This window comes from Miscanthus floridulus, chromosome 9, assembly GCF_019320115.1.
Source record: "Miscanthus floridulus cultivar M001 chromosome 9, ASM1932011v1, whole genome shotgun sequence".
Lineage (NCBI taxonomy): Eukaryota > Viridiplantae > Streptophyta > Magnoliopsida > Poales > Poaceae > Miscanthus > Miscanthus floridulus.
Window position 1 is genome coordinate 114,985,445 of NC_089588.1, and position 21,515 is coordinate 115,006,959.

Below are 21,515 nucleotides of genomic sequence, written 5' to 3' on the forward strand. Positions count from 1 at the left end.
CGTGTTCTATTCCACCGCCAATAAGCTTTGTAGAAGTACCTACGTGAATTTCTCTGCACTGTGTCACAAACTGAAGTTTATGTTGTAAATGTTGCGGTTGAGTATATAATAAGGGGAATTGAACAATTTATTGTATGTCACCGTAGAAATAAAGAATGTCTACGTGTATCTTCGCATTAGGAACAATATATGTGTTTACATCCAAATTTGAGATTCAGTGCTAAGGGCTTGTTTCACTACTTCCCCGACGGAAGAATATCTATTATCCTGTCACGTGCGTAAAATCGACAAAAAAAAAATTATGAGACCGACAGAAAAATTATTTATTTCAGTGAGTGGTTTACCTACCGACAGGTAAACATGCTTCTCTGTCAGTATAATAATACTCACAGAGAAATTCTTTGTTTTTCTGTTGGTGACATTTTTTCTGTTGGTTTTTCCCTCACACAGAAATATTACAAGGAAAAAATTCTACACGCCTAATCCTCCCGCTGGCCCAAGCGTCCAGCGCCAAACAAAAGTGGATGCCCAGACATGCACGGCAAGCGCTCTTGTACGCGGTGCACATCGTGGCAAAAGCGGTTGTGTGCACGTGCACGGCGTGGCACGGGGCTCGGTCCAATCTGAGATTGTAGGCATGCATTTTGTAAATAACAAGCATCAAGGAAACTGAAAAATCATCATGTCATGGTTATTACTAGCACACCTAGAGGAATGAGTCCAAGCTTGCGGGCATGCTACTAGCAAGAGTATCGGCGGCAACTTTGGACTTGCCTCAACGGGAATTGGTGGTTGGCAAACCACCAAATCTCATGATAAAAATCATCGTATCATCATTGTCTCTATGTTGGTTTGCAAATCCCTATCACTAGTTTGTTTTACTTGTTTTATTACTTGTGCTAGTGTTGTAGTCGTTGCTCTTACGTGGCTAGTTTAGCTTGCGTAGTTAACTAGTTGCTCTTTTATAGCTTGTATAGCTAAGTAGTTGTAGCTCTCTAGTTATGCTTTAATAGTCTAACTAGTTGAGTAGAGCTAGTGTAATGCCAGCGTGTTTCTTGTTTTATGCTTGTGCTCACTAGTATGCGTAGGATCTATCATTTGGTTTCTTAACTAGTTACATAGGTTTACGTGACTTTGCCCACTAGAATTATGTAGGTGAGCTCTCACTAGCTGATCACGTTAGTTGCTTCAATTAGGATCTTTTGCAAGGTGCTTACGACATAGATAGAGAGGTGTAGCCTTGGCTAAGTTAATTAATTTAATTTTGCATTTGTTTCCGTTAGCCCACGTAATTATATTTAAAAAGTACGGTTGAACCCATCTCCCCCTCCTTCCCTTTACTCCGATATCTCGGCCCTACAATTGTTTATTGCTGCGTGACACGTGAGGTTGTGATGTGGTGCCAGGATCGACGCGATATCAGTTGCTACCGTACTACGATTTGATTAACACACACTCAGGTACGGTGGAACTCACGTTCTCAAGTCACCGGCGATTCGTCGTGCTCGCCGCCAACACCGGCGCGCTCGGTTCAGGAGTCTAGATCGAGTTCAACGTCGGGTCAGGCTCCGCTCCCCCCGCGTCGTCTCCCTCAGGGGCGACACCGCCCGCCGCCAGAGGGCCCCCGTGCGAGAGCTCCCCGGCCGCCACTGCTGCTCGTCCGCGAGTGGCGGCGGCGGCCCGCGGTCAAGGGCTCAAAAAGGCTGCTGCCGCAAATACCTCTCCTCCTCCTCACCAGGTCTCCTCTTCCCTAACCTGCTAGTTTGTACGTTTGCTCCATTGGCGGCCGGAGAGCAGGAAAGAAGCCAGATCCGTGACCTCCCAGTCCGGATCCGGTGTCTCCCCACCAAGATCTGCTGGGGCTGCAGCTGGAGGCGTCGGCATGCCGCCGGCGTGCCCGTCGGCCTTGTCCTACTCGTCGCTGGCGGTGGCCCGCTTGAACGACAGCGTGCCCTCCTGCGACGGTACCTCTGGCGGTGTCCGCCCCGGCACGAGCGCGGCCTGATGCGCGCGGTCGTCTCCTACAGCCGTGGCGGCGGCCGGCGGGCGGATCTGGCGAGCGCGGCGGACGCGGATCTGGCGGCTCGCGTCCCGCCCGGCGCCTCCATGGCCAGCGGGCGAGCCGTGGGGCGGGCGCGGCGGCCGGCGGAGGCGAGCCGCGCGGAAGTGGAAGCGGCGCTCTTGGACTCCATGCTGCTCGTGCCCCGGCCCCTCGAGCGATGGCGGTGGTGCGGCCGTGGTAGGCCACGCCCAAGTGCGCTTCGCCAGCTGAGGCTCCATCTCCTGCTGACGATTAAGCAGAACAGGACGCAGACGGCAAAACCCGGGCCTGTCTGATGTGCTTCAGGATCTGCTGCTGGTGGCATGCTCGGCTTGCTGCGTTCGGCGTGGTATTCGCAGCGGTGTGAAATCTGGGTGAAAACCCTGCCTGGCTGTTGCCCCAGGCCAGCGACGGTGACGCAATGGCATCATATCCCCTGGAGGCGTCGTTGAAGATTTTGGTTCCTGCCTTCCAAGCTTGCTGCTATATGCTGAGTAGGTCTCGGGGCAAAAGCCTTTCCGAGCTTGCTGCTACGGTCATCGATGGTGAGCTCGGCCCGACTCGACCCGCGGGCCCAGCCCGAGCCTGATGGGTTTTAGCCCGCCCACGAATCTTACTGGACAGGGCCTGGGTAGAGATCCCGCTGCCTAGAAAAAAATTTCTTGGCTCGAGCCCATCCCAAAACAATATTTTTTGCTATTTTACACTATAAAATGTGCATGTGGCCCGCCCAGACCCGGGCCCGAACCGAGCCCGGCGTGAAAAAATAGGCCCGACCTGCCCAGTGGGACGGTCATGGGTGGGACTTTTTTGGCCCGAAATAACCGGGTTTTTTTCTGGCCCGGCCCATAAAATGCTCAGGTCTAGTCACTTCTCTTCTTGAAGGCATCGATGCAAGTAGGCCTACATGCCAGAGCGTCCTTGAGCTCTCTGTGGCTGATCTCTCACCCCTTCTTGTTTTGGTCTGTCTACCCTCCTACCCTTTGACCTTTGCACACACCGCTTCCTGTCAGGTGCTCGTCCTCAACGGCTCGTTCTCCTCTACACACTTGAGTGCTTCGTCTCATCATATGCTGGGTTGTGGGGACCTTGATCTCTTTTCCGGATCTCCTCGTTCTCCTCCTGATGGTCCTCCCCCTTTGAGGCTTCCTTCCCCTAGATGGCATTGGTGGGCGTCGCTTGGATCCCAGATGCACTCATAGGCGATGCAACTCACGGCTGTCGCCTGTTGGCTCTGACTCTAGGCCATACAACTTCCTAGCTGTCGCATGTTGGATTTAACTAAGTACCTTACAGTTGCACGTGGTTTAGAGTTCTTCGGAGTCTGTCATTGTTGGTGGCACATGCTAGGAAGTAGCGTTTGTATTCGCTTTGGTTAGTAGGTTGAGCTGGTAGGTAAATCATGTTGTTATTGTTGTTGTGTTGTGATGCTGTTGGTGTTGGATGTGGTTATCTCCCTCGTCTTGGTGTAGGTAGTTATAAAAAAACGTCTTGGTTTAGGGTTTAGGGTACATAAGAGCCCGGCTTGGGCCTCACGATGCCTGTTACATGGGCCTAATGCCCTAATACGGACCATAGCCATCCTGGCCCACTAATGCGGATGTTGGCCCATTGTGCATGAGATCCTGCCCTTGGCTCGACTGCCGCTTCGACGTCGCCTTCTTCATGATGACGCGACTCCTGGAAGTGTCCTCGGGTTCGGGTATGCGTTGGTGACACCAAGCTCATGCTCAATTGCTCGCCCATTTGTACGATCAACGTGGAGCGTGGCATCATTCTCCCCTGCTTGCACACACCACTCACGTCAGTAGGCTGGCCTGCTAAGGCCTTGTTGGAAAACTTTGTTACATTAGAGTAGGAGCGCCCTGCTAGACAAATATGTAAAGCATGATTAGATAGAGAACTAATTTAGGTTTATAGTCTCGTTGATGAATTGAACCAACTAGTTTCAGAATCATTCACCTCCTCACCATCTGAGGAAATCAATGCTCATTTGCAACTTCAAAAAAAGAAGTGTCGTGCGCAACACAAAGCTTTCGTCCTCATATCATTGACGAACATAGAGCACAACCAACCTCGACCACAAACAACCTAGACCACAACCGCAGGCGTCAGCTGCAAGCGATTGGTGGCTTGGCACTGCTATAGTAATTTCAGTTATTGAGGAGGGCGTCCCAATCGATCTCATAGGCTGGGTACTTGCGCAAATGAAAGCTTTCAGACTCGTCCCATGGCGGCTCCGTGAAGTCCAGCTCCTGCATATCCATCATGTCGTTGAATCAGTGTATATTTTTCAAATATCCAAAGAAACATCTGATACTTAGTTCTTAGCTTTTCCTTTTCTGGCCTAAATTCAAGTAGTTTAGATTGGAAACATTTATTTTCATCATATATATGGTTAAATTAGTGTATATTTTTATGCATTTAAACTACAGGTGTCTTGCACATTTATGCATGCCCAAAACCAAATTGTGCACAACTAGCATACACTCCTAAATGAATGCATGACATGAGCAACCACATACAAAAATTCAAGTCTAGGGAAATATATAGTAGTATCTTACAGCACAATTATGCTTGCCCAATATCAAATGATGCAACCTAGAACATTGATAGGAAAAAATAATGCACATGCATTATACATATAAATTCAAGTCTAGGGAAACACCAGTCATAGTTTACATCACATTTCAATTTTAGCAGATAATTTCGAAACTTTCCAGTCTAAGATTTAAGTTGAGAAGGGATACGACAAACTAATGGGACTATGACTGAAATAGGTAGTCACAAACTTGTTATAGATCTTAAGACCAAATAAAAATGTATAGAAGGCTCAATGGCCAACTTACTTGACAGAAATAACAGATTTTTGTATTTGTGTTTGTGCAGCACTTTATTTTTATAACTACAAAATATTTTTTTAAGAAAATGATAACTACAAGTCTTTGAAAAGAAATATAATGCTCGATCCTCTTTCAGGGGATATCTGAAACCACTATCGAGAAATCAAGAACAAATATATGTTCCAATATATATTCGCGTAAAACAAACTCATGCAAATCGATGATGCCTCTGTGATAATACCTCCAGGCATGCAGGTGTCATTTCCTCTTGCCTGTCATAGCAGTCGACTATGCTTTCCCATATATGAAGCATTTTCATAATTTGCTTTATTGTAGGCCTTTCATTTCGTTGAATTTTGATGCAGCTTAGACCTATTTCAAGGCACCTTTTTATTTGTTTGCAATCTGTTTCTGATGGCGCTGCTTCCAACCTGTTTCTCCATTTTTTTACTGCCTGCAAAATTAGACCTGTGAGGTCTACACTATGCAAAGCTAAAATGTATAATAAACCAAAAAAAATAGCACCATCTAGAATGTTTAAACACAATTTCTTACAAGTTGAACGAAGTCTTGGCACGAGGATACATTATCAAGAGGGTTGACCTTGTGCCCCGTTATGATCTCTATGATTATTACACCCAAACTGTATATGTCTGCCGGACTTGAGACAACGCCTTGCCAAATGTACTCCGGAGCCATGTAATAACTGTATCACAACATAAGTGTTTGGATTTCAAAGTGTTAAAGAGAACAGCATAGAAAATCCATTTTGCTAAACATTAAAGGAAATAGATTACCAAGAGGCAGTGAACTAACCGTGATCCCATCAATGTAGTAGCACAAGCATGTGTTTTTCTATCATCAAGGAGTTTGCTAGACCAAAATCAGCAATTTTTGGCACCATATTATCATCGAGCAATATGTTCGCAGGTTTCAGGTCCAAGTGGATAACAGAACCATCAATTTGGCATTCATTGTGAAGGTAATACAAACCACAGCAAATCCCCTTAATAATTTTGTAGCGCTCCCTCCAATCAAGTCCATGAGATTCATCTGCATTTGTCACCAAAACAAGAGTGGTGTTGGATAAATGTTATATTAAAATCTATATTGCTGTGTGCTCGTGGAAAATGAAGGACTACATGATTGTACTACATGTTCTGTTAATTCATAGAAAGATATCAGCATCCTCCTAATCATTCATTTATAGTTAATTCATGTGTTCTACTCAACTTCACTATCCACAGTCATCTTCTCCACGTCCTTGTTATTTGTGAGCCACCATCTCTCATCATTTATTTTTCCTAACTAACCTTTTAGAGCTTCAGGTGTATTCTGATGCGACCTGGGCTAGTGGTCCATCTGATCACAGGTCTCTTCCAGCACATTGTGCCTTTCTTGTCTCCTCACTCATAACTTGGAAAATTTAAAAGCAGACTGCATGCAATATCCCAACCCATGCATTGTGCTAAGGCTGAGTTGAGAACTATGGCAACAGTGATAGCTGAGATCACTTACATTGGTATATGGTGGTTCCCCACTGATTTTGGGGTCTCCTACCATTGGAGCAATTAGCATTGCTAGTGATCCTGAGTTCAAGAGTGTGTGATATTGTTCGCAAAAAAAGAGTTTGTGATATCTCTCCAACATGTGCCATCACATATGCAGCTTGCATATTTCTTTATTAATCGCAACCCAAGGCATATGGTGTCGGGTTCCCCGGCAAAAGATCGGCCCAGCAGACGACGTTGCAAACGACGCGTAACTCCTGGGTCGACCCAAATACCTAACGACGGGCCAGAAGGGCGATCCAGTCTCCGACCGGAAGGCCTGGCCAAGGAGGAACAATGCTCGCTTCCGACTCCGGCCTGCCTCTCCGACCGGAAGGCCTGGCCAAAGAGGAACAACGCCGCTTCCGACTTCGACCCGCCTCTCTGACTGGGGATGCACCGAACCTCTGCTTACAGCTCTTCTCCGACTGGCGCAGTCGAAGCCGACTGGGACCAACCGACCGGGGACGCCCGCTCGGTAAGGACCTAGGAAACGGGTAGAGCAAGGCAGGGCGCTCAAGACAACTACAATACCGAGGACCGTACCCTGCACACCCGCAAGACAGTACTGTCAGACCATGTCAGAAGGGTGCTCTGCAACTTTCCAGACATGTCAGAACCCAAACAGTGTTGAGGGCATCGACATTTGCCCTACAGTGTTGTGGGCGCCATCAATTCCCGTACCAGGCAAACGCGATAAGGCCCCCCACATGCATTTGGACATCTACAGTGTTGTGGGCGTTGGCATTTACCATACCTGGTGGAACACGGTAAAACCTCCCAAATGCGTCTGACATGAACAGTATTGTAGGCGTCTACAATCATCTTGTACCCGACGACGTAGACAACAAGACTTAGTAACACACGTACTCTCTCTCTCACACACTTGTAAGACCGTCCCCTTCATCTATAAAAGAGGATGCGCTCTCTCCAAAAGGGGAGGATCCAGATAGTTTGATTCTGATTCTCTCTGCTGGGCTCTACAACTCTAAAGCCAAGACGAAGCATACGTTCAAACACTTAATGCACGTTGGAGCTCCCGTCATTCTTGGTCCTTCGGTCCTGAGTCCAACCGGACCTCTGATGCCCCTATCTTACTCCCTCTCGTTTGTAACCCCACAACAAACTTTGAGCACCTAGACTCAGGAATAAAGTCATCGACCGACTTAAATTGGACACAAAGCATATTGCCTGAACCAATATAAACTCTATGTCATTAAGTGCTAGACCACATCCGATCACAACGTACGACAAAACTACAAATATTTACTTGTTGGTCACTTTCTGCACCGACACATAGTATGCATTGTCAATGTACTTACAGTTAGATGCAGATTGTAATGATTCCCTAGCATATGGGGCTCTTTGTATATGTACACAGTTTTATACATTTACCCTTTTGGTCCATGGAACATGGATTTAGTTGTTCGTTCTTCATCACCTAACATGGTGGTTAAACAGACCAAAGTTAAGAGGCATAAGGTATGATCAGTGGCGGAACCAGGGGGTGGACAGCAGGGGCCACGGCCCCCCTGACACGCCAAAAATATTTGGAACCCTGCCATTGCAAGTCTTCTTCAAAGCACATATACAGCACATACAGTACAGATCATCGTTCTGCACTTTAGCAATAGCAGGTCTCCAGCTTTCTTCCGCATTCGAAGCCCAGGGACCATATTCAGGTCTCGACGAGTCAACAACAAACCGCTACCCATTCCGGATACTGAAGGATGGAATTAGCGCATGGGCGGCTTCGGCTGTCACGACGACTAGAGGTTAATAAAACACCGTGGAGCAGCGGGAGGTGCTCACTGCTCAGGCACGGTGCACTTCTAACCCAGCTGCATGCACCCTCAAGCAACATGCCGACCCATGAAGTTACAGTGTTTGCACGGCCCCCCTACTTGAAGTTCCTGGTTCGCTAGACAATTATATAAAGCATGATTAGAAAGAACTAATTTAGGTTTATCTCGTTGATGAATTGAACCAAGTAGTTTCAGAATCCTTATTCACCTCCTCACCATCTGAGGAAATCAATGCTCATTTGCCAACTTGAAATTTCCTGGAAGAAGAAGTGCCGTGCACAACAGAAAGCTTTCGTCCTCAGAAATTTCCTGAAATAAGTAATCACAAACTTGTTATAGACCTAGGTATAGAAGGTTCCATGGCCAACTTGCTTGACAGCAATAACAGGTTTTTGGTATTGGTGTTTGTGCAGCACTTTAGTTTTATAACTACAAAATATTTTTTTAAGAAAATGATAACTACAAATATTTGAAAGAAATATAACGCTCCATCCTCTTTAAGGGGATATCTGAAACCTCTATCGAGAAATCAAGAACAAACATATGTTCCAACATATATTCTCATAAAACAAACTCATGCAAATCGATGATGCCTCTCTGATAATACCTGCAGACTTGCAGGTGCCATTTCCTCTGTGCTTTCCCATGTACTAAGCATTTTCGTAATTTGCTTTATTGTAGGCCTTTCATTTCGTTGAACTTTGATGCAGCTTAGACCTATTTCAAGGCAGCTTTTTATTTGTTTGCAATCTGTTTCTGATGGCGCTGCTTCCAACCTGTTTCTCCATTTTTGTACAGCCTGCAAAATTAGACCCGTGAGATGTACACTATGCAAAGCTAAAATGTATAATAAACCCAAAAAAATAGCACCATCTAGAATGTTTAAACACGATTTCTTACAAGTTCAACGAAGTCGTGGCACGAGGATACATTATCAAGAGGGTTGACCCTGTGCCCTGTTATGATCTCTATGATTATTACACCCAAACTGTATATGTCTGCCTGCCTTGAGACAACGCCTTGCCAAATGTACTCCGGAGCCATGTAATAACTGTATCACAACATAAGTATTTGGATTTCAAAGTGTTAAAGAGAACAGCATAGAAAATCCATTTTGCTAAACATTAAAGGCAATAGATTACCAAGAGGCAGTGAACTTACCGTGATCCCATAAATGTAGTAGCACAAGCATGTGTTTTTCTATCATCAAGGAGTTTTGCTAGACCAAAATCAGCAATTTTTGGCACCATATTATCATCGAGCAATATGTTCGCAGGTTTTAGGTCCAAGTGGATAACAGAACCATCAATTTGGCATTCATTGTGAAGGTAATACAAACCACAGCAAATCCCCGTAATAATTTTGTAGCGCTCCCTCCAATCAAGTCCATGAGATTCCTCTGCATATGTTACCAAAACAAGAGTGTTGGATAAATGTTATATTAAAATCTATATTGCTGTGTGCATGTGGAAAATGAAGGACTACACGATTGTACTACATGTTCTGTTCATTCATAGAAAGATATCAGCATCCTCCTAATCATTCATTTATAGTTAATTCATGTGTTCTACTCAACTTCACTATACATAGTCATCTTCTCCACGTCCTTGTTATTTGTGAGCCACCATCCCTCATCGTTTATTTTTCCTCACTAACCTTTTGGAGCTTCAGGTGTATTCTGATGCGACCTGGGCTAGTGGTCCATCTGATCACAGGTCTCTTCCAGCACATTGTGTCTTTCTTGTCTCCTCACTCATAACTTGGAAAATTTAAAAGCAGACTGCTTGCAGTATCCCAACCCATTGTGCTAAGGCTGAGTTGAGAGCTATATGGCAACAGTGATAGCTGAGATCACTTACATTGGTTATGGTGGTTCCCCACTGATTTTGGGGTCTCCTACCACTGGAGCAATTAGCATTGCTTGTGATCCTGAGTTCAAGAGTGTGTGGTATCTCTCCAACATGTGCCATCAGATATGCAGCTTGCATATTTCTTTATTAAATCGCAAACCAAGGCACATGGTATGCATTGTCAATGTACTTACAGTTAGATGCAGATTGTAATGATTTCCTAGTATATGGGGTTCTTTGTATTTGTACACAGTTATACATTTACCCTTTTGGTCCATGGAACACGGATTTAGTTGTTCATTCTTCATCAACAAACATGGTGGTTAAACAGACCCTAGACCAAAGTTAAGAGGCTTAAGGTATGATAGTATTTCTTTCATGTTATTATACATCATACATCAGTGTTCTAACTTCTAATATAAAAGGTTACACCAAGGCGTTGGCAACAACCTTCTTTGCCTAGCCCACCTAAAAGTCTGCATAGGATTAGTAGGTTTCACCCCAACACCCTCTTAGTCCTTGTTAAATCAATGCAGTACACTGTACACATGCACTGCCAGAACTTTGTAAAGTTTGATATAAGTGCATTGAAAATATAAATAGGGAAAGATCGAATTGCAATACCTGAAATATACTTACAGAGGCTTCCATTAGGCATATATTCAAAGCAAAGCAACATTTTTGGCTTCGCTGCAAAAACATGTCCACCATTGTGCTCTATGTATTCATATTGTGTTTCATAGCAATAGCCTACAAACCGCACTATATTTTCGTTTCTAACTCTCATCAGATTGTCAATCTCAGATTTGAACTGTTTTTCCTGAAATTCTAATGTTGGAAGAAGGTTCTTCACAGCAACCATTGCCCCATTTCGTAGTACTCCCTGTCCAAAATCGCCTATAAATATAAAAATCGAGTTTTGGAGAACCCAGGTTAAATTAAGTTTCAAATATTAAGAACAGATGATCATACCTTATATACCACACCAAAACCACCTCTACCGAGTTCCCGCTCACTAGAGAAGCCATTCGTGATATATCTCAAATAGTCTAATGATAGATCACATGGTTTTGCACTTGGATCATTCAATACGATCTCTATGGCATCATTTCTATTATATGCACCATCCATCTTAGAAGTTTACTTGTGAAGGGGCATGGGTCAAACAATGCATCTGCCAAGGGAACAAATTAAATATGTCCTTCATGAGAGAGAAAAAGAGAATATGAAAAAAACTGAAATACAGTAAATATTTCATATGCTTGCCGTTTTCCTTTGCAAGGGCATTTTATAAAAGTAAAATTGCTGGAGTGGCTTTAAGTGAAATGAAAGAACAATATTTGTCATGACGCTTTATGAAAAAAAAAATGCAAGCTTTACTACTAGTTTGCTTTCGGTCTAATCGGTGCACCAATGACTGCTTCTGAAAAGGTTGCTTAGTAGTTAGTACTCCCTAGAATGTATGAGGATTTAAAAAGGTCTTTACCAGGATGTTTTGGACATCAATTTCTCTCACAAGTCACAATACAGTATCACCAGTAGACAAAAAAATCATTTCATATCAAACTTCAAAGGTGTTTGAAATGCAAACCTGTGCAATATAAGCATGCATGTAACTTAACTAATTGTTAGTCAAACTCCAAGAAGCTTAACTTTTTAAAATTATAATATACCCCCTCAGCTCCAATCTATAAGACGTTTTAACTTTTCTAGTGTTTGTCTAAATACACAGTAAAAGCTATGTACCTAGAAAAGTCAAAATGTCTTGTAATTTGAAATGGTGGAAGTACCATATACAAGAAATGGACTACTCAATTTTCCAATGAACTTTAAAACAACCAACAATGTTTAGACTAAAAGATACTCCAATCCAATGCAACTTGTGCTAGTCAATGTTTCGAGTAAACAACCGACGATGAGTAAGAAAGGTTGGTGAAGAAACTAGTATGCAAACTTTTTAAACATTGTCCCTGAATAAATAGATTTCTGGAGTTGTCTTAAGTCAAACTTTTTAAACTTCGACTGAATTTTCAGAAAAAATCGTCAAGATTCATGACATCAAATTAGTATCATTAGATATACCATAGAATATATTTTTATAGTGTGCTTATTTTATGTTACAGATGTTGTTAATCTTTCCTATAGAGTTAGTCAAATTTAAGATAGTTTGACTTGCACAGATTCTAGGAATTGATTTATTTAGGAACGGAGGGGCAGTTCATTACGGCTTAATAAACTTAAGATATTTTGATTTATTTAGGGCGCGCGGGGGGGGGGGGGGGGGGGGGGGGGGGGGGGGGGGGAGGGGTCAAACCTGGGTGGAGGTGGAGGATGCTGAAGTAGCTGAATCAACCTCGCCACCAGCATCCAACTGGAGGGCCGTCCCGGAGACCGAATTGGAGTGGAGCGATGGGGATCTGATTTGGACACGATAGAGGGGATCTCAGGGCAACTCGTACTAGATTAGCATGCATTGTAAAGATGACAACAACTGAGACTTTCGTTTGTCTCACTGGTGCTGGGACCCACAGCTCCTTTGGGTCAACATGTCAGTGGCCAGAACGGCACGCGTTAAGGCGCCCGAGAATGGTTTTAATTGAAAACGCGTGGCGCCTTCTACCTCGGGTTGCCGATTAGTGTATCAATTCTGCTTCGTTCGATAAAATGTTTCAACCGATAAGCAAAGCTGCTCTTGCAACAACAGTTTACCTGTATTTTGTTAACTGGTGTTCAACGCACTTCCTCTACAGAATTTCCCTGCCAAGTGCCAACGCTGTTCTTTGCGTTCTGGACACGAAAAATGCTGCATCGCCCTCCACACTGTTTTTCGCCTTGACTGAAGAAACAAAAGGTTCTCCTCCATCAGTCAGCAGTGTCCGTTCAAAAAAAAAAAAAAAGAGGTCTGCACCAGATTCACACGTCTCGCTGCAGGTGGCAGTAACACCGGTAGTAAAATTAGTAACCACCTGCATTGCTCGAGACAATTAGTTGATGGATACATCACAGTTAACCACAGGTTTTAACATAATGTTACTTTGGCATGCCCTAACAACTGCCCCCAAGAATCCCATGATCCGGTCTCGTCCTAAACCAAAGGCGCCCTCTACTCATCTTGTGCCGACAACCCGACCAAGAGTTTCTGCCTTGCTACACTGCAGGCGACAGCCTGACGACGTCCCAAGAGACCCTCATGATGCCACCATTCCTCGCCTCTGCCTCCTGGAACGTCCTCCCAGATGCCTGAGAAGGGTGTGGGAGCTCCCTCCACTTCTCGGTCCTGAGCTCAGTGACGTCGACCATGCAGACGCGGCTCTCCGCCGGGCTCTTCCCTGGCGTTTGGAAGACCTTGCCCCTGCCAACCTCCTTCCCATCGCTGTCAACTAGCGAGACGAGGCGGCCAGGCTCCAGTGAGAAGGATCTCGTGAATGGGCGGATCAGCATCGTGTTCGGGGATAACTCTGCCTGCGATGTTTGCTCATTGCTGTCCGGGCTCACCAGTCTGCCTTTGGATAGAGCGTTCATCACCCTCGCAGGGGGTAGATAGTTGTCCTCCCCAGCACTTTCGGAAGACTCGCCAAGATGGATAGTGGCTGGTGTAGATGGCTTATCAGCATTCTCCCCCTCAAATGGTCCTCTTTCTTTTGCAATGCGAGCAAGCTTAGCTTTCCGATTGTTCAACCTGGAATTTGCATGAGAAAACTGTTACAAATAGCTGTAGATGAAAAGCACAAAAATGGTATTATAAATTTGAAGAAAGAAACTTTAAAGGACAGCTAAAGAAGATTCACAGTTTTACCAGTTTTTAAGTTGTGATGCTGTGATCTCTGGGCCCTACAAAAGCACGGCCGTGTTTTTCATAAATGAGAATGCATTCAGTAATTTGACGTAAGAAGAGAATGCCCAAGTGAAAAATACCTGCAGACTTAACTTCTCTGACCAACTCTGCAATAGAACAGCGTTCTTGTGCATCTCAGGCTCATCTACTAGAGCCTTCTCTAATTCATCTATTTGCTCATTATTCATAAGGGTCCGCTTCCTTCTCTTAGGTTGCCTCTCATCATACATACTACTCTCTCCTTTCTCATCCTCCTGGAGACCATTTTCTTTTGTGAGTTCTGGTGTTTTGAAATTATCCACACTGCTGGATGCTGGATCAAGATCCATTTTGCTGCGCTGGAGTCCAGTGCTAACACCGGAAGTGACAACCGAAGAGCCACCACTGACTGTTCTTGCAACGCCAAGATGGACTAGGTTTTGACCAACTGCATTCTGCAGGAAACCACCATTTCTAGAGACAGTGTTCTTTGGAGTCCCATCCTTATCATTTCCCTCTGGATTTATTGGGGGTATTGGTGTAGACACTTCCATGTTCTGCACATCCTGTTGTCATCAGCTTCCGATTAGAATCCAATTCACTGTGGACCCGATCACCAGTGATGTTTCATTGACCCACTCATCTAAGTATTTACCTTTGGAAGGTTATTCATTTTGGAGTCCGGAGTGCTTGTCCGTGTTAGCAAGGGCTGCTGCACTGGGTGAATGTCCTCCGTGCTTTCTGGTGGAGTATCATTTTGTCCCACCTGAAACATTCCATAATGAGGCCATCCAACAATTGAACAGAGACTGAAAAAAGGATTTGAAGCAAACTGTTGCAAATGCAAACTGAACACCCAATGCAAGTATTCAAGCATCAACAGCCACACAAGTAAAGAGAGCTTAATGTTTTTTATGGCTAATAAAATTTGTACTGAGCAGATTATGTGCAAATTCCTCTATTTAGTGTGCACGCTCTGCAGTTGTGTTATTATGATAAAGATGAGATTTCTGTACCAACAAAATTAACACTTCAGTACCATTGATAGGTCATTATGATAACAATGAGTACAGAAAACAAACCTTTACTGCAACTTGCTCAACTTGTGATTTACACCAAGATTGTAGCTTATCAGAAAAATCACTGCCAAAAGGTAACCAAAAGCTTAGAAATATTATCAAGGCATTCAGAGCAGTAAATTATCAAGGAGTACACAATAAAGTATAATCAAAACCAATAAGTTCAGGCATGTAACCAAAAAAGTACTTAATCGTCATTTGGGAAAACCAGGATACAATATAAAATACAGTAAAATGGTTTTAAGCACCTTAATAACACCACGTCTTCCACATTTAACAAATTCGGAACCAATGTTTTAGCATAATCAGACAAAGATCCTACAAAACCCACAGAAGAGTTAGACATGCCACATAATGGATATATTAACCAACAGATAACTAGAAACAGCAAAACTAACTTTACCTAAGTTTCTACAGACTTTAGTGGCCTTGAAATCACTAGAAGCTGGCTCGTCTGCTGATAGTTTAGGACTCCCAGACACCAAGTATTTTTGAAAGTTCAGAAGGAAAAGATCCCTTTCTTGCTCTGTTGACAGAACAAACAGAACTTATTTTAAAGAATGTGTTGCGAATAATTAAAACTCATAACATGTAGGAATAGTCTAACCTTCACAAATGTTTGGAACAAAAATATGCAAATTTGCTATTATTTTCACTACACATGATGTTCTTGTCTGTGCATATGCCATTGAAGGCAGGCTAGGGCGAAAAGGGCATGAATAGTTAGCTTTAGCTTCAGTCAACACATTATCAGAAGCTAACAGTGCCACCTCAGATGCACCAAAAGGATCATAATCTAGGCTTGCATCTTCCTCAATTGCTGGTACGTTGACAGAGCACCAACTTGAAACAAATTCCTCATGAGGAGTTGCTAAAATCTGGGTTAAAAACGGGACCTGCAAATTTATGAACAAAAAGAAATTGAAGAATACATTATCCTGGCTTAAAAACACATCCAGTTGCTAAGGAAATGCAAGATATAATTGTTAACGCAAGTAGTTAAGCAAAAAATCTTACAGTGTTAGTCATAAAGGAAGATCTGAAGTTTGAATCATCGGAGAAGACATCAACAAGACGCAATGCACTGATAAGCACAGATCCCATGGGGTAAATCTTACCCTTATCATGAGAATCAGAAGTTATGTTTTGTTTTCTTCCAAATGCAATCTTCAGCAAATTAAGAACCTGCAGTAACTGAGCAAAATCAAAATTTGGAGAAAGCGAATATTTTTTTAAGTAGCAGCAGATACAGAGGAATATATTCCTGGGCAGTGGTCAGCCCCAGTAGAACTGACCTTTAGAGCCAAGGTTTGCCCTAGCCGCCTGCTGTTTGGGTTAGTAGCAACTTCATCGAGGTAAGAGACACTTTCAGCCTCACAAAGTTGCAACAGCTGGGAAATTGAATATATCAACAATTTAATCAGTCACTTAATATAGGTTTGCACTACTACGCTCCAATTCTGGTAAATCATGTGCAGTTAACTTACAATAGAAAGTATCTTTGCCTTGAGCCTGGAAATAGAAGCAACAAGATCGGTTGACTGTTTCAAACATTCAGGGACATCTAACTTCAGTATAGTGTGAGAAAGTGACAGTATGCCTCCATTTCTAGAGAGTTCCTGCATTAAGCGAGAAGTTCCTTAACATGCAAGCTTCCAAGAGCATTATATTTAATAACTGTGTAGTAGCCCATTAGAGATTTGGCCAAAAATATAACTTCACCCAAAACTAGTACATAAGGTTTCACACAGTATTCAATTTAATAAGGTTCCAAGCACAGAAAAGAGTAGAAGATGAACCATGTGAACTACAGTGGGGGAAATCATAGTCAACATGATAACTTCTATTTTTGATAATTTAATAAAGTTCCAAGCACAAGAAAGACTAGAAGTAAGATGAACCATGTGAACCAGAGGGAAATCATAGTCAACATGATAACTTCTATTTTTGAAATCAAATGGTATAGCACAACTACTAATCTCTTACAAAGTCAAAATGGAGAAGAAAAGGCAATCACTCCAAGTATTCTTTTTCCCCCTCAATAGCATAAAAAATTATATGCCTTTAAAGATAGGTGAGACCTTATTTTTTAAAATCCGATCTCGAAACAGCTTTTGCTGGCACAACAACAAGAGAAATTGCAGTGATGCTTCACCCTGTTGGCAGATGAAGTGAGCACGACGAGATTCCAAAGAACCAACATGAAAGGAACCGGAGCCCATTGATGATAATCTGATATTTAACAGCCTCACAACTTCATGCAAACTATCAAAGGCCACATCCATAAAGATATCAACCTGATCATGAATCATTAAATGTTAGTATGCGCACCAATGATTGAATTATAAGTGTTCCTAAGCAGATACATATTGCTGAATAGCATATATATTGAAAGAATAGCATTATGAATCAGTATGTGCACAACGGGGTATCCAAAACAGAAACAAGTGCTCAGATAGAATTTTTCCAAACATACACGTATAAGAAACCCAAATCACAGGATAACAAAAAATATACACATGAAAAAACTTGAATCATAGCATCATATAACACACAGAACATAAACTGGGCAATAGTCAGCAAAACATTAGCATAAACTACGTCTCTTATAAGCATAGCCTTTGAGGCATTGGGGGCACGCCTGTACATCTAGGCAACAAGGTGTTACTGTGGTGCCCTGTGGCATTGGGGGCATGCCTAGACACCTAGGCGACACCTCAAAAATCATGCTTATATGACAGTAAGAACACCAAGGGATCTATTGTACTGATATAACCTAGATAAAAAAACTGAGTTTTAACAGCAATGTTAACGTGAAAATTAAGAAGGCATGTACGTATGTGTACAAAATTCAAGCAGCATAGCTCCAATGCAGAAAACTAGCCTCATGTCGACTGCAAGATTTTACAGCAAGTTTGGATTAATAATTGACATGGCAGCTTGCAGTGATTGCTATCAATGTTATCAAAATGTCTAACCGGTCCTAGTCGCCATTGCAGCGATCAGCCCGACAAATCGTGACTAATCACGAGTAATCATGACTAATCGTAGTGCATAACTGATCGCCATGGCACCGATCAGCCCGACAACTAATCGTGATTAGTCAGACGACTTGATAACATTGATTGCTATGTAATTCAAGAACAAAATGCCACACAACGATAGCTAAAATAACTCTGGAATAAAACATCAAGAGCAAGGTTAACACTCAAAATCATGGTACATGACTATATTTCATGGAGAGGATAAATCCAAGAATCAACCTTTGTTACAATGAGATTAGTGTGGAGAAGCTGTTAGCAAAGATGTAGTGAACAAAAATTAGCAGATAAGGAACCAAAATAAAAGCAAAGACAACATGGGGTCTTTTGCTTAAGAAATAAGGTAGATGGCAAAATTCATAAGTTATGTTTCAGATATAAAATTAACATATCACAAGAAATTGAAGAGTGATCCTATGATAATCCCACATGTTACCTTTGGATGTGCAAGCAGAATATGGACAAGTTCATGCCACTGGGAAGAGAAGTAACTTGTCAACAGATGAAGACTAGCTGCTACAAGTGACGCATGCACAAGCGGAGAAGCGCCGACATTATTCTCCTAATTTAAAAACAACAGCTGTTACCAGAATTAGTATCAGATGATAATTCAAAGTGGAGCACACATGAATGAATAAAAGCATTTTGGTTTAACCCATTGAAACCTTCTTCTGTTCAGCAAGAATAGAAAGTAGGAAGAATATCAGGTCCATGACTTGTTCGGATAATTTGACATCATCAAGAAGAACCTGCAAGGAAATATTGCTGTGAGCTAGGTGCCCATCATTTAGCTAAATTAAATCAACCAGAAGATAAAATCCAAATATTAAACAGATTGAGCTCGGTTGGACAAAGTCTATCAGTCTAATGACAACAAAGGAGCTTCATTACATTCCATAGGGCCTCAGAGTAAATAACTTGAATTATCCAAGCATCATATGCATGTGATGTGATTCACAGGCTAGCTTTTAACATGGAATATTAAAATCCTCAAACCATATCATAACCCATAAGAAACATAAGAATGGTTCCATATGTTAAACTTGTATACGAAATAGTAAAAGGAGTAACCTGCTCCAGTCTAGTATGGCGGGATGCTAGATCAGACAAACTATGCAAAAAGCGCATGCCACGAAGCACATAAGTCAAGTCCGGGCCTTGCCCAAGCTCCAAACATACAGCAAGGAGATGAAGAGGAAGCGAGGACACAAGTTTTTCCATGTCCACCTACAACAAAGAACAGGTGTCAGGGAATCGGGCATTGCAAGTTTGCAACATATGCAAACATTTTGTACATACAAGTACCTGCTTTGGACCTCCGTCTTCGGTCTTGGACTGCAAAACAAAGTTGTCTGACTCCTTCAGCATCTCCCCAAGTTCTTTAGAGGTTAACCCACTAAGCTCTTCAATGGCAGACACCATGTCTATCATCTGAACCGAAAACAACAGGGAAACTCTTGTGATCCAGCAAGACCATGGGAATCCTATGGTGAAAATCCTACTTATTCTGATCTTTTAGAAGTTAGAACAAATATTTCTATTTTGTACAGTAGTCAAGAAGTGGGAAAATAACATCCTGGCTTGCAGATGAATCGTTTGGCAGTTGGCACATCAGGCAATATGTATATACGATATTTGAAAATTATCTATTAGAACTGAGTCATTTCCTAGTGTATGTTGACGAAGCCCAGTTCAATAATAATATCTTTAAGGACCTATCTTTAATAGCACAGTGAAATTAACTTTTTTATCACTCAGCCTCCATACCCTATATATACAAAAAAATGGGGAGTTTTAACTACCTAGAAAAGAATTACAAGCTTGAATTCAGAGTTATATTGTATTAGGCAACAAGCATTTCCAAGGAAACTTGCATGAATAAGCTCTGCATGAGCAGTGCTGCTCAGCTAAATGAGAAATGCAGGAAATTTGCATGAACTGGTTGTCCACACTCAAATCACTTCCATCCAAAGGGTATGCATACCAGCCCAGAGGATTTGAAGAGTGGGGCCCATGGCAGACCCAGTGGCACACTGGCCAGTTCGTACTTCGTAGTGGATTAAATCATCATTAAATAAAAGACCTAAAAACTCCCAGTGATATATACGGTAATTTATACTGTACAATTTAACTCCTTTCATACGGTTCTCCGCATCTGTCCTTGTAGGAAATGGGGGGCGGCAGTGAATTCGTAAAGGTGATTCCAATATATACAAAAGAAAAGGCAAAAACAAATGAGAAATAAAGGTGCTCTTTTTAGCCCAAATCATACAGGGAACCTGTGAGCATCAAGCTACGAAATGTAGCAGCGCATCAAATCCATCTCAAAAAAAAACTAACCCCGGGAAGCAAGCTGCAGCTAGCGGGTACGCGGGAGACCCGGGCCGCGGTGGGGGAGGAGAGGGAACTGACCTTCAGCCGGCGTAGCGACGGCGCAGCGGGGACCGAGGCGCGCGGATCTCCGTCCGTCCGTCCGTCCGTCCGCTCCGCACCAGCCCAGCAGGCGGCGGCGGCGGTGGATGGGGACGAGAGGGAGGGGGAGAAGGATTTGGCGGTCGGCGCGGCGACCTTGGCTCCGGCGGCGGGCGGGCGGGAGCGGCACGGCCGGCGTGGGGTGGGGACGGGACGGGGAGGGGAGGGGAGCACGAGGTGGGACTGAGCTCTCGTTTATTTTTTCTAGGGCTGGCTGCTGGCTGCTGGGTTAGAGAAGTGGACCGAGTTCATTTTCGCATCTGCTGGCGACGTTGGATTTGACAAGCCGAGGAGAATGAAGGACATCAGTTGCTGGAATAGCTCAGTTGGTTAGAGCGTGTGGCTGTTAACCACAAGGTCGGAGGTTCAAGCCCTCCTTCTAGCGAAATGTTTTTATTTTTCATTTTCCCCCCTATTTTAATCAGAATATTTTTTGAAATACCTAAATCATGCATTAAAATTTTTTACTTTGCTCCTTCTTATCCTATTTTTCACTGTTTTGACATTGAAATATCTTAACCAAAAGAAATCCCTAAATCATGCACTAAAATGTTTGTATCAAAATAATTTTAACTCATCGGATAACAATTAAAATATATTTATTAGATGCTCTTCGTTACAATAGAAGAGCTTAGCATTGAGATAACTTTATCAGAATAGTTGTTGCTACTTTTAGAATAGAAAAATAGAACTCCCCAAATCACCCCCCTATAGCGTGTAATGTTTTTGGTATTTTTCCACGTGCTTTTTTATTTTAGCACTGACACTTCTTTACCAGAATATTTTTTTCTCCTTGTTGCAATACAGAAATAGAACCCTCAACTCATGCATGCATTTTTCATTGCATATTTCTTTTCGAAAGAGAAAGTCCACTATTTTTTTTCTAATTACCATATCGTCATTCCAAAAGGAGTTGCCATGATGCAATACGCAGATGACATGGTTTTATGTCTAAAGCATGATTTGGAAAATGCAAGGAATCCTAAGTTGTTATTTTATTTGTTTTCTGACAAAGGTATG

The 21,515-nt window shown here is 42.8% G+C and overlaps 3 protein-coding genes and 1 non-coding gene across 7 annotated transcripts; 1 reads left to right on the forward strand and 3 right to left on the reverse strand.

The window, feature by feature from the left end:
- Positions 1-3,992: 3,992 nt before the first annotated feature.
- On the reverse strand, positions 3,993-6,145 carry LOC136484161 (cysteine-rich receptor-like protein kinase 8). Its single transcript, XM_066481363.1, has 4 exons — positions 5,701-6,145; positions 5,440-5,590; positions 5,126-5,338; positions 3,993-4,296 (listed from the first exon to the last, which is right to left on the reverse strand). The coding sequence occupies exons 1-4, from the start codon at positions 5,709-5,711 to the stop codon at positions 4,195-4,197; spliced, it is 477 nt and encodes a 158-aa protein (XP_066337460.1). The 5' UTR covers positions 5,712-6,145; the 3' UTR covers positions 3,993-4,194.
- Positions 6,146-7,800: 1,655 nt separating this feature from the next.
- LOC136484157 (G-type lectin S-receptor-like serine/threonine-protein kinase At1g61370) lies at positions 7,801-12,522 on the reverse strand. Its single transcript, XM_066481359.1, has 8 exons — positions 12,404-12,522; positions 11,062-11,263; positions 10,714-10,972; positions 9,401-9,638; positions 9,140-9,290; positions 8,847-9,038; positions 8,448-8,548; positions 7,801-8,355 (listed from the first exon to the last, which is right to left on the reverse strand). Exons 2-7 carry the CDS (start codon positions 11,218-11,220, stop codon positions 8,468-8,470), a joined length of 1,080 nt encoding a protein of 359 aa, XP_066337456.1. The 5' UTR covers positions 11,221-11,263; positions 12,404-12,522; the 3' UTR covers positions 7,801-8,355; positions 8,448-8,467.
- Positions 12,523-13,036: 514 nt separating this feature from the next.
- Positions 13,037-20,572, reverse strand: LOC136484151 (nodulin homeobox-like). Of its 4 annotated transcripts, none has more exons than XM_066481351.1 (17): positions 20,436-20,572; positions 19,329-19,454; positions 19,095-19,250; positions 18,689-18,772; positions 18,460-18,585; positions 17,064-17,279; positions 16,470-16,601; positions 16,278-16,373; positions 16,000-16,167; positions 15,590-15,878; positions 15,386-15,508; positions 15,231-15,300; positions 14,986-15,046; positions 14,559-14,669; positions 14,005-14,469; positions 13,886-13,920; positions 13,037-13,768 (listed from the first exon to the last, which is right to left on the reverse strand). In XM_066481351.1, exons 2-17 carry the CDS (start codon positions 19,452-19,454, stop codon positions 13,237-13,239), a joined length of 2,790 nt encoding a protein of 929 aa, XP_066337448.1. In that variant the 5' UTR covers positions 20,436-20,572; the 3' UTR covers positions 13,037-13,236. The 4 variants fall into 4 exon arrangements, with proteins under 4 accessions (XP_066337448.1, XP_066337447.1, XP_066337449.1 ...); XM_066481350.1 differs by having other exon boundaries at positions 16,000-16,176; XM_066481354.1 differs by lacking the exon at positions 13,886-13,920 and having other exon boundaries at positions 13,600-13,768; positions 16,000-16,176.
- A 234-nt stretch (positions 20,573-20,806) lies between these two features.
- TRNAN-GUU (transfer RNA asparagine (anticodon GUU)) lies at positions 20,807-20,880 on the forward strand. The gene has a single exon. It is a non-coding gene; the product is annotated as a tRNA-Asn (tRNA).
- Positions 20,881-21,515: the final 635 nt, after the last annotated feature.

Bases quoted from the DNA above. Each gene is read 5' to 3' on its own strand.
- LOC136484161 (XM_066481363.1), bottom strand. The intron at 5,339-5,439 runs GTAAGAAATTGT...CTAATTTTGCAG, and splicing joins GCCAAGACTTCGTTCAACTT to GCAGTAAAAAAATGGAGAAA. The intron at 4,297-5,125 runs GTATTATCACAG...ATGGATATGCAG, and splicing joins TGACACCTGCATGCCTGGAG to GAGCTGGACTTCACGGAGCC.
- LOC136484157 (XM_066481359.1), bottom strand. From the start codon at position 11,220: ATGGATGGTGCATATAATAGAAATGATGCCATAGAGATCGTATTGAAT. The intron at 10,973-11,061 runs GTATGATCATCT...GATTTTGGACAG, and splicing joins GTTTTGGTGTGGTATATAAG to GGAGTACTACGAAATGGGGC. The intron at 9,039-9,139 runs GTAAGAAATCGT...CTAATTTTGCAG, and splicing joins GCCACGACTTCGTTGAACTT to GCTGTACAAAAATGGAGAAA.
- LOC136484151 (XM_066481350.1), bottom strand. From the start codon at position 19,454: ATGATAGACATGGTGTCTGCCATTGAAGAGCTTAGTGGGTTAACCTCT. The intron at 18,773-19,094 runs GTTACTCCTTTT...ATTTCCTTGCAG, and splicing joins GCCATACTAGACTGGAGCAG to GTTCTTCTTGATGATGTCAA. The intron at 16,177-16,277 runs GTCAGTTCTACT...GATTTTGCTCAG, and splicing joins GGCAAACCTTGGCTCTAAAG to TTACTGCAGGTTCTTAATTT.